The 12,111-nt window shown below is 44.6% G+C and overlaps 1 protein-coding gene across 1 annotated transcript in view; it reads left to right on the plus strand.

The window, feature by feature from the left end:
* snd1 (staphylococcal nuclease and tudor domain containing 1) overlaps positions 1 to 12,111 on the plus strand; it is a 166,735-nt gene that overhangs the window by 26,327 nt on the left and 128,297 nt on the right. Inside the window, exon 11 of the mRNA XM_053414676.1 lies at positions 2,637 to 2,738. Within this exon, the coding sequence (XP_053270651.1) occupies positions 2,637 to 2,738 (102 nt within the window). The remainder of the gene's footprint in view (positions 1 to 2,636; positions 2,739 to 12,111) is intronic.

A 12,111-nucleotide genomic window follows, 5' to 3' on the forward strand; every position in this document is an offset into this window, starting at 1 on the left:
TGTAACCTTCCCACAACGGCACGATACCAGTTTATAGAGGAGAGTTTGCCTTGTTGGAGCAATTTAATGATGATGATTCTATCGCTTTATCCGCGTCTGGAGACTGAAGTTTAAATCGCAGTCCTCGTCGAACAATTAGACTTGTCACAGTGTACCTTTTTCCTCACAGGTTTGATTGCACTTAGCTGTCGGGGGGGGGGGGGGGGTAAGTGATATTTCACTTGCCCACTGTGAAATATCAAGACAGTTGTTAGGAATCGATGGGCCTCATTGATCCGAGGTCATGCTCCAGCTCTTGCCGGCTGCCCTTTAAAAACCACCACTGGTCTTTTGCTCTTAAACACGTTCTCACCCTTTAGCTTGTTGACCATCATAAGGACATGAGCACTATCAGCCAAGAAGAGGTAGAAGTGTCACGTCAGAGTGGGAACAGCGGCACTCGACAATGTGTCCTTCCTCTTGATTGCCTGCGTTTTCGTAGTCGTAACATTTCCTTTCATTGTCTCATTGTCTTGTTTTCCGACTCCCTCACCTCCATGCCTTCCAATCAGCCCTGCTCGCTCCCCACAGACCTTCTCAGAGAGGAGGAGTAAGTACCTTTTGTCCTCCTCGTCTGCCTCCACTCCTTGTGCCTAATTGGCGTAGAGTGCTGACATTTACACTCTTCGCCCTCAGTGACAGGCTCCCTTTCATCTGTAAAAAAGAAAAAAGAAGCTTATTAGTTGGGAATGATTTTTTCTTCCTCTGTTCCCCTGTCTGCTTAGGTTCATCCCTCGCTTTTCCCAGTTGGGGGTTATCCCGTTGATTTGACCTGTTGCTGTCAGAGGCCTAATAGCCTTATTCATGGCAGATCTCCATTTTGGGGCTGGTGGTGTCTTAAAGCCTCGCAGCATTTAAACGCTCCATCGTCCAACATCTAGGAGTCGTGTTAATATTTGACATAAAGAAAAATGGGCTCCTAATGGAGGATTTCAGTTGAGCGGTGGTGAAAATTGTCCTCGTCCCCCGGCAGTGGACGGCTCAGCCCCACGGCTCAGGCACAAAATGGTGGATTCCTGGCCGGCTGTGCTCCTAAAAGGCCCCATCATCCCACCGCAACTGACTCGATGGGGATGAAAGAACCCGGCTGAGGCAAAATGGAGGCCACGGGCTCTCGGCTGAGCATTGTGGGATCTCCACTGGCCATGTGTAAGATTAACTCACCTCCGAGGCTCCATGCTGCGCTGACTCCGCTTGTGGAAGTGGAGAGGAACGAGGGAGTGAGAATGGAAAGAGGGAAAGCCATTAAACTCAAAGGTTATTGCATGGCTGCCAAGGTTAAGGGAACCTCGGGTGGATTTGGCACTTTGTCATTGGTTCCTCACCCGAGCCAATCCGGGACCGGAACTTATTTTAAAGTATTCTCAGTATTTTGGAAGGAAAGAAAAAGCCACTGAAACATCGCTCGGCGTCGCACTTGTTTGCCACCAGCGGGAGTTTGTCTTGCCAGATGAGTCTTTAAGACGTTAATGGAGCCATAAGCACAGACTCGAACACACGAGCACATGTTCGCCCGTCTCCGCTCCCCACGTGTCTCCCCTCCACATCCATCTGCCCAGCTGTGTGCCACACCTGGCGGCTCCGAGCAACTGGAGAGGCACTAACAATGACTGAAGAGCGGAGGAAATGAGGAATCGGTCCAGGCCTTTGTGTTCACACGGACGAGTGTAACTTCTGTTTGTGTGGCGGATAACGATGGCGTTCATGGATGAGTGTGGGGGGGGGGGCAGGGGTATTGTCATTCATAGCCTTATTTCTCCTGTTAGTGCCAGTCGTTTGTTTTCCCACTGCGTCATTGTCATTTGCTATACGATTCTTTTATTTTATTTATATCCCGCCCCTACAAAAACGGCACCTGTCACTGTGTGTGTGTACTGTGTGTGTACTGTGTGTGTGCAGTGTGTGTGCATTTCCTCACACTGGGAGCAACACAAAAACCCCAGCCTCCTTTTGAAAATGCAAATAGGTTCTATTTGCGGCCGACTCCTGTCAGAGAGTGGGTGAGCGCGTTGAGGGAAGTTTTTTGTGTGCAGCTGCGCGAGTGTGTGTGTTCGCTCGGCATGCGGCTTCGTCTGCGCACACGTACATATGGTGTCAGTCTTTATGCATCTGTTTAACACAGTGTCTGTGCCTCGGCTGCTCGCGTGTGCGTGTCCTTGGTAGCTGTGATTTTCTTTCATTTTTCTTGTTGGTGCAATGTGTCCGCACTGACGGCGAGAGAGAGATGTTTGTGTTCAAGGAAGGTGTGTGTGTGTGTGTGTGTGCGACTGTGTGTGTCTGAAATGCTGCCGTTCACACTGCATTATTTCAGCGAGTTCAGAGTCAAGATCCTCCTCGGTTGCAGGACTTGAAGTAGAAGGAACAAACAAGCTGACTGTGTGTTTGTTTTGTGTTCATGTACAATGTGCGTATGTGTGAGGTGTGTTTACATGTGTGTGTATCTGCAGCAGATGTGTTAAGCCACGCAGCCTTGAAAGTGCAGCGTGAATAACTTTCTCCTTCCATTCTGTCTTCCCTCTCTCTCTCCCTCCCTCATCCTCTTCCTGACCCCTCCTCCCCACTGTCTCCTCCTCCTCCCTCTCTCTGTCCTAATTCAGGAAAAGAACAAGGACAAAGACAAACGTTTCCGTCCCCTGTATGACATCCCCTACATGTTCGAGGCCCGAGAGTTCATGAGGAAGAAGCTCAGTGGTAAAAAGGTAAGAAACAGTTAAACAAAAAAAAACACACCAACTCCCACTAACATGTCAACTAAGGTTTTCATTGGCTCCTTCTTGTGATGTAAACATGACACCCGGGGAAATGGCTAATTGAGGATGGAGCACGTTTTCCTGCATGATCATTTAACTTCCAGGTGTTACTTTGTAAACAGCCATGATTGCTTGTGTACTTATTGTGTTTTTACATCCAGGAAAAAACTTTTTTTTGTGATATTGAACATGATTCACTGTGGAAAAAAAAGGAAAAAAACGAATTTTCTGTCGATGTTAAAGTTGTCGATCAACCTTTTTAAGCAGTGTTACCTGCGCTCAACTCACTCGGACCTAAGGCACCAATAAAAGAATTGTAAACATTGGTTGAGAACAACCACCTAAAACCTGAGGGTTTTCTGAAGAACTTCCAATGTTTACTCTTTAATTTCTCAGCCTCTGCAGTAGATAGATACAAGAAATAAAAATGTTTCATGGCTTAAATGTGTGGCTTTCATTGTAAATCATTGTTTTCTGCCTTTAAAAAAAAAAACTAACAATCCATTTAAAATATGCACACGTCTCACCCCCGGTCTTAAAGGTATATACATGCATATGGTGCATCAGGTCTAATCAGGTAAAGAGACCCTGTGTGTACCTGCTGATTTAGCTGTGAACGAGGTATGACAGACTACGACAGCGCTCTCTCACTCATTTCCTGTTTGTTAAGCTTGTATGCGAATGAACTTTATTGCCTCTAATCAGCTTTTAATGAATTAAACAATAGCTCTAAACAGGAATTCCCCCAGCGGCCGTACATGCACTCCCAACACCCACCCCCCCCACCCACCCACCCCACCGCTCACCAAACACACACACATTTCTGGAGCCCTAAGCCACCGATCAGTTTCTCTCCCTCTGTGCGTGTGAATACCAAGTGCTCTCAGTAGAGGCCCTGGGGCTCGGTATTAGCTCCAACGCACCCTTTAAACGAGCTGTGTTGATTTCCCCCTCTTGTGTCTATTGATCTGCTCGGTGTGTACACCTTGGGCGCCGCTATGATTTATACGCATCTGACCCAGCGGAACCCGGCGCTCAACACGAGAGCACTCGAGAGACACACCGCTGCTTGAACATCTGGCCTCTTTGTGTCGAACTCGAATAGATGAAGTATGATTACGGGACTGGATAAAGAGAAAATGATGTAAAGTAGCTGCAGTGTTTTTGAGATCGTGTCTGTGGAAACGTTTGGAAGTAAGAACTGATTTGTAACCAGCTGTGTCCCGATTTTAAACAGCCAACTTTTCCAGTTTAATCCGCGAACACAGCGGGTTGTTTTACACCAGGGTCCCTTCAGCAAATCAGGGAAATAACGTCCACATTGTTATCGTCTGTCACATTGGCAGTAATGACACAGGGAGAAAAGGCCTCACCCGGAGCTTTTGTCCAACAGCGTATAGTTGAATGAACGATGTTTTCAATAATAGCTAACCGGAACACTTAGAGCAGCATTATAATGGAGCCATTGCGGGAAAATGATTGGAGTCTTTACTTTGCAGAAATCTACATGAAAATGCAGTTGGACGTCCAGATAGATGGAAAACTCTGTCAAAATGAAGCTTTTATGCATAATCACAATGCCGAAAAATTATTCCCCCCCCGACAAACATTATCTTATAAATACAATGATGTTTCGCAGATCAGATTCTGGAGCTTAGACGTCCACAAATCAGTTCTCAGTGTGCTATTCAAAATCGCAGAGTTTCTGTTGAGGCTGCACCGAGCAAATGCACGGGGTTCAGGGTTCCCAGCCACAGCAGCCGGATAACAGAGGGAACAAACAACAGCCGTGTCGCACACTTCCAGAAGCTGACGGCGGTAAATAAGAACATTTGCACTGGAGCCTGGTAAACACAGCAACACGCACAGGCTCCGAAGCCAAAGAGCCAAGAGAGTTCCTCTTGGCTTTCAGTTCAGGAGTGAGATTCATGTCCCTGTCCCAGCCTCATCGCAGCCATTTTAATCATCCTCATTAATGTTTTTTTAATGACGGAGAATTCAGCCGAAAGCTGCCTTTTGACGAGTGAAGCGAGAATAATGATCTCGCCTGTTTATTTGTGGTGTTTGTGTTCGGGGGGGATAACGAGTGCACGTGTGATGGGAGCAGGGAGACTATAGTTTTGTCAAGGTGTACAATTATTGTACAAATATGGCAATATACTGATGATAAAATGTGCATGTAGCTCGGGTTTGTGTAAATACGTGTAAAGTACCATCGCCGGCTTGTTTACAGAAATGTATCTTGGCTTTAAAACACAGTAGTGTGTTGGTGTGGGCACATGTATCCACATGAACTCATCATACATGTCCAGTTTAATATCCATTAGAGCCTGAAACATACAAATACTCACACATGCAAACTAGAGTCCTTCAGATTTGTCCGTTGGCCGATAGTTTTGGCTGATATGAGCCTTTCACGGCCATATGAAGGCTTTTTGTGTTTCCTTTTTATTTATAGTTATTTACATTGAAGTTCATAAATAAACTGTAAAATATGACATTTCTTTGTCATAAAGATTTAATATTCGCATCTTGGGAATCATTGCTAAATAGATATATCGGCCAATATATCAGTATAACTCCCGAATATCAGCATCAGACCCCTAAAATCCCCATTGGCTTGTAATGCAAACCCATATCAGTCTACTGTGACTATTAGCTGTTTACTCATGTTAGCAACCCAAAGAAAGGGATGAATTATAATATATATATATATCGATGCACATGTCTTCTGTTTCCTGCTTTAATTGGCTGTTTTTGTTTGGTGTTATAATTGTGCTCAACACAAGCAAACACAAGCACAACATCGTCTTTTTATTCTGAGCTTGATTTCACACTTTTGCTTGCTTAGACTCTCGGGTGTTTCAAAAGTCAACTCAGCGAAAATGTTCCTGTGCTTTTTTTCCGAGCCTCGAGGCAAAATCTCTGTTTGTTGTGTTTATCGGAGAGAAAAGAATGCACAGTCGTCTACGTGTCGAAAGGCGTTGGGTCTAAAGGGTGATAATGCATGTTTTTGACCAGAGTGTGTCAGTGGCTCTGTTTACAATCTGCATTAAAACACATCCTGAACGATCCGATCGCGTCCACATGAAAAACACATTTATTCCTGGGCTCCTAATTAGCCCGACACGTCCCTCCAGTCGCAGCCGATCGCAAAATTGCCTTTTCACTCTTTCTCGCTCCAGTGTCTCGGCTGTAATTGCCTCAGTTCACACCTGCCAATAGGACGCATCTTCATGTGCGTCTTGAGTGACCACTTCTGATCAGATGGCCTCGCCACGCTCCGGCTGCAAAACACCTAATGCTCTGTGGTTTTTCTCCAGTGCAGCTATGACAGACAGGTGTAGAGAGAGAAGGGGGGGGGGGGGGGGGAGAAGAGACTGAGAGAATCAATGCACCGTGTACAGCTCCATGATAAATTCAGATTTTACTTATTTGAAAATGGCAAAACAAAAGAGAGAAAATCAATCCATGGTGGTAAATGTGACGGGCTCCTACAGATAAATCAATGAATGGGGAAAGGCTGCAATGATGATAATAATAATAATACATATTTATACAGCACCTCTCGTATATAAGATGCAGCTCAAACTGCTTTACAATAAAATCCAAGACGTGAAATAAGATCAATAAAAACACGTAAGCAATAAAACAAAGACGAAGGATAAAAATGATATCTAGCAAAAGGGATAGAAAGAAGTAAATAAAATAAAGACCGTGATGTTAAAAAAACTATTATAAGCAGGATCTTCGAAATATATTAGTACAAATATGTCCGACATTAGCACATTGTTAAAACCGTCTGGTAGTAATCGTTCCGGTTATAATATTTCTTTATCACTGTCATATCATTATGAAATACTACCAGTATAAACAACTGTAATTGGATCTCATATACGTCTCCGGCACCTTCTCATCTGCACTAAGTGCTGTCCACTTGTGATTGGATCACCTGACTCCACTCTGCAAAGGGCCGGTGACTCATTTCACTTTAACCTCTTCTCGCTCAGATTCAGGCCCCACACACTTCCCTTCTCTATCATTAAGCTGAATGTATAAGGACAGTATGAACGCCACTGTATTCCTCCACATTTGATTAGTATTGAAGTTGGGTCTCTTGTAATGAGTTGGATTTAAGTGGAGCGCTCTCGCCCTTTCGCAAAATCAATAGCGGAAATTCTCTAGAACGCTGCTTCCCTCCCTTTTCCTTTTATTGTTGCTAAGACACGAGGCTAAATCTCTGAATTATACCCTCCGTCACTGTGTATCATCTTTTTTCTTCTTTTTCTTTTCTTCCAATAATTGCAGAGCCCTAAAAAACAGACTTATTTTATTATTTTTTTTACTTACATCAGCCATCAGCTGCCTTGGCAACAAGAAAGAATTGATTTGGATGATCTGATCTCGGGGATCATGGCCGAATGTTTTCTGTCTGTGCTTCTCTGGTTTGCTCTGCCGCGCACGTGTTGAGACGCATGTTGAGAGGAACGGAATAAAAGGGATGGAAATTTCCTCCCAATTATAGTGACAAATTATCTTGATTATCAGTATTATCAAGATAATGATCAAATGATGTTCAGAAAGTACAGATCCAATCACCGGGAATTATTTCATTATGTCATTTTTTTTTTTTTTTACTCCCCCACACAAACACTCTGTCTTCTCTTCGATCAAGCTGCACCAGATATCACACACTCTAGATATCAGTCTTAAATAGACCCGTCAGTCAAGACCTTTGAATAACTCCCTTGGGAAATGGGACAAACTGTCTTTCTGGTTGATCTGCAGAAAACCAAAACACAACCAGGAGGGGGTCACTTCCTTCTGCCTTGTTTCCATTGATGCCAAACCAACCCACAATGCACTCTGCTTCTGGGGACTGTTGCTAACTATGCGCATGGTTTTTGATAATTAAAATTTTAATAATTTCTACCAACCTTTTAGGAATTTTTAACTGCACTGTACCAAGGAACCGGTAACCGTATTATCCGTAGAGGAGTTTAGTCGACCCACTTACTCTGTCATCCTGCCTTCCAACACTAAGCTCTATTGAGAAAAGACTTGGCGCTGTAAGCATTAGTAGAAGTCTCTAACACCACCGCTTCCCCCGGAAATTCCGCTCCAGAGAAGTCCACTCACTCATTTTCCTCCATCACAAGCTGAGGCAAAGATTTTACCTCCATGGTGGGGTAAGTGGGGGGGTTGACCTGGTGGATTCCAAAAGGAAAACACTTCGTCTGATCGGGGTTTTCCCTGAAAGAAGAACCAGAGGAGAACTTCATCATCGTAGTCTCTTTTAGTATCTCACCTTCCCTCCCAGTCCTGAGGTGGAGTGGTCACATTGACCTACAGGTATTCCCCTTTGACAACACTTCCATTCATACCTCAGAAACGACTGATTCCTCAGAGTGCAATTGGGAAACAAGCAGATTTCCCCCCTGACTAAACCTTCCAGGACGTGACTAAGCATTAACCACGAGTCGCAGTGTGCTGAGCCAAAGCTCAAAGCCTTAATGCCTCCGCTCCGCTTTAGGAGAATGAAGCGACATTAAATGCTTTTTTTCCTTTCTATTAAACCCCCTATTCCTCATATCTATAAGGAGAGCATGGCGCCTTTTGATCTTTTATAAAGCATATCTAATATCCATATTCAAAAGATTGGCTTTTTTCTCTTCCTTTCTTTTTTTGGCCAAGCCGAGTCTATATTTAATAGCTTTCACAGGCAGAAAAAAAAAGAATTGGTGCAGTACCTGGTCTTTTCAAAAGAGAAATTTACAGCTTCAGGTGGTGATGAAATTGTTTCCTGGGCACCGCGTCAACTCCTACAATAATAAATCCTCCATTAGTTTCATGTTGACGGTTTCTAATTTAGTGCCCCAGTCATTATGTGAGCTGCAAGAGAGATAAGAACTCAAACAGTTAATTATCCCTTGGAGTAATTAAAGTAATAGTGAAACATGTCCTCAAAATGACAAATACAAAAACCTGCTATGACTAATCTCGGAGTATTTCCTTCCATCTCCCGTCAAACAGCTTCCCCTTTAAGGTAGTCTAAATATGCACCGAGTCATTTTCCCCTTCTCTCGTTTCGCTCCATCATTCCGCCACTGTCTGTCTCCTTCTCTCTCCCATATACATGTCCCCACCCGCATTGAAATGACAGCGCTTGCATGGTGACATAATCCCAAAAAGCTTGATTTGGCTAACTTTATAAGTAGTGCTTCTCGTGCGCCAGGGTCTCAGCCTCAGCAGCAGCAAAAAAAAAAAAAAAAAAAAAAGTCCAATGGAAATGTTGCATTAAGCCACTTATCAGGGTTGAGCACATTCGGATAATCCTGCGTGCTCAAAGTGGCTCCTGTTATGCAGCTGCTTGTGTTGTACTGTTAGCACCAGAGTCCCCCCCCCCCACCATCGGTGTGCATGTGAGTGCGTGCACGCTCCGAGAACGCTCCGTGTGCCAAGGTGCTATTTGATGCTGTGTGTATTTGTGAGAGTAAAGACTTTGATTTGAGGGGGAAGCTCGAGGTTTGTGCGTTCAGGCTGAGGCTGAACATGTGTAGACCTCAGTGTCACCGGGTTCTATGGTTGAGGATCCAGATGGGGCTCCCTCCTCTTCCTCTTCCTCCTCCTCTTTCTCCTCTTCCTCCTCCTCTTCCCTCTCCATCTCTTCCAGCGCAGCTCACTTCATTAAATGATAGCCAGCTGCGATTACAGCCTGCTAAAACACAGCAACATCTTAAGCACCTCTTTGACTCTCTCACACACACACACACACACACACACACACACACACACACACACACACACACACACACACACACACACACACACACACACACACCTCTCACTTCACCTTGTTTTCCCTCTTGTTCTCATTTTCTGAAGCATCGTTCCTGTCACTTCAGGGTCTTTTGTTTTCCCTCTTCAAGACTTAAAGCTGTCCAAAGATCTCTCCTGTTCCAACTCAAACGTAGCCTGCGATTGGCCGATACCCCAGACTGGGCATAAAGATGGACGACACGTCTCCACCGTCGAACGCAGACGTTGTCATTGGGACGATCTGTCTCAGCTGTCAATCATGACATTTCATGCTTAAAACTGTCAGCAGGATAAGAGCGACCTTAAATGACAGAAAACATCTTCAAGATAAATCTTTCTGACGTCTGCTCTGACTTGTAAGTTCGGTCCATGTCCCATCCACTAACATGGGGGAAGCAGTGTATGACCACGACTGGTGAAGTTGCTCTGCACCATGATCACTACAAGTCCACATAGCCAGGATATCTTGGTTTCATTTCTGGATAGTGGGAGGAAGCAGAGACGCGTTTTACATCTTTATACACAGTCTATGATAAATTGGCAACTTTCATATGATCTGTGTAATGTATATAAACACAGAAACTCAGTCATCATAAAAACACCAACAGATACCACCCAGCTGAATCTCCTCCTGCCGCTCATCACATCAGCCTAACAAAAATAATTTAGTCTTGCTCATGTCCTGCTGCCCTTGTCCTTATCACCCCCCCCTCCTCTCTCTCTCTCTCTCTCTCTCATCCATCCACTGCCTCTTCCCCTCCATCTCACCCTCCTCTGGGGGCTTCTTATAGATAGCTTTGCCTTATCAGGGAGATCTGTTAGATGGCCCGTGGAGAATGGGCTTGGAACTGCTCTAATCTAACATCGCTCGGTCAAAGTTTATAATCTGTCATCACCCCGCTTAATGGGGGAAACTACTGGTCTACTGGTTTCACGGTTTATAGGATCCAGCTTTATACTGTACTGTGTTCAAATCTTTTGGAGGTGATGGCTTTGTCTTTTGTGTGTTCCTGCTTTTCGTTGCTTTCTTTGTCTCGTATCCGTTACCACCTCCTGGTCAACGCACGGCCATGAACACAAAAGCGTCCAAGAACAATGCGACATGTTATTTCTTTCCTCATTTTAATGGCTTCACTTTTCAATAAGGCTGAATAGACATAGAAGATAGACACAAAAAGAAAAGCTTTGATGAGGTTGGGATGGAATTATTTCCTTTGAGACTAAGAGAATGGCTTATTTTCATGGTTACAAAATTAATATGGACAAATTGGAGGTGTCTTTCTTTTATCTGGATGAAAATATTGTGCCTGCTGGGATGTAATGATTAAGTATAATTCGGAGCTGGTTTGCAGATGTTAATTTGAGATGATCATTTTCCTTTTTGTCCCATCGGTTTCATCTTTGAGATAATATCACTGCTCACATAACTCCAAACACAATATCTCTATTGTCTACACAATGCTAAACTAACTGAAGTGAAACTCTATTGTTCGGCGACGTCAGTAACCGACCCACACATTTGTATTTTTCTGCCATAAAGCAGCTTCAGAAACATCGTCTTCTGTATTTAGCAGCGCAGTCGACCGTGGCTTTGAAGAAACTGTAATCCGTCTCCTGCTATCCTTTCATCTTTCACCTGGGCTCAAAGTACAGACACACACGTTCAGCCGCACAATTCATTCACATTCATTTCACCTCGACAGAATCTCTGTTTCTGCCCACGTCACCTTGTCCTCGTCCCGTCCACCTGAAAACAAGTGGATGTCATTCAGTGTCCTGTCTGGCGTCTCTCACGTCTCAGTAATAGGCCCGTGTGCGCCGCCTCCCTCTGATGACTTGTGTCCCCGCCGTGACGCCACGTTCCCGCATCATTTGTTCCCTCCATCACACTTGTCTGACGTGGCTGACAGACGGTTCTTAACCTGCCGATTGTGTGTGTTGCGTTATGGCTGCTGTAAGTGCTGTCTGGACCCGAAGCTGCCTCTCCTGTGCCGTTTGCCTTTCGCATATGAACGAGGCAGCAGGAGATTGTCAGGGTCAGACGTGTCCACGACGCCGGGAGCATTTCAGGTGAAGGGTGACTTCACCGACTTGGACACCGATGTGCTGTAAACGAAAAGGGTCTCGATCCTTTTCCAAGTTGACGTCTCTATCTTTACTCGTATGGCTCCTCTTTTTCATCTGGAGATATTTGTATTCTTTCAGTTTTGCAGACTGGCGAAAAAGTAAAAATTCCCCAAATACAGCTCCCGCGTAAAGTTCCAGGACAATGTGACGACTTCACTGCATATCTAAAAGCAGCTATACACACACACACACACACACACACACACGATTAACTGACAACTTAATCGTGTCTTGCGTTGGATTTATTTTTGTCTGGGGCTCCAAACAACCACAGTGTGTTAATACTGCTGCTTGTTGGGACACACACTGACTGTGGGGGTGACTTTGAGAAATGGGACACACACACACACACACACACACACACACACACACACAC

Source organism: Pleuronectes platessa, chromosome 22 (assembly GCF_947347685.1).
Source record: "Pleuronectes platessa chromosome 22, fPlePla1.1, whole genome shotgun sequence".
Lineage (NCBI taxonomy): Eukaryota > Metazoa > Chordata > Actinopteri > Pleuronectiformes > Pleuronectidae > Pleuronectes > Pleuronectes platessa.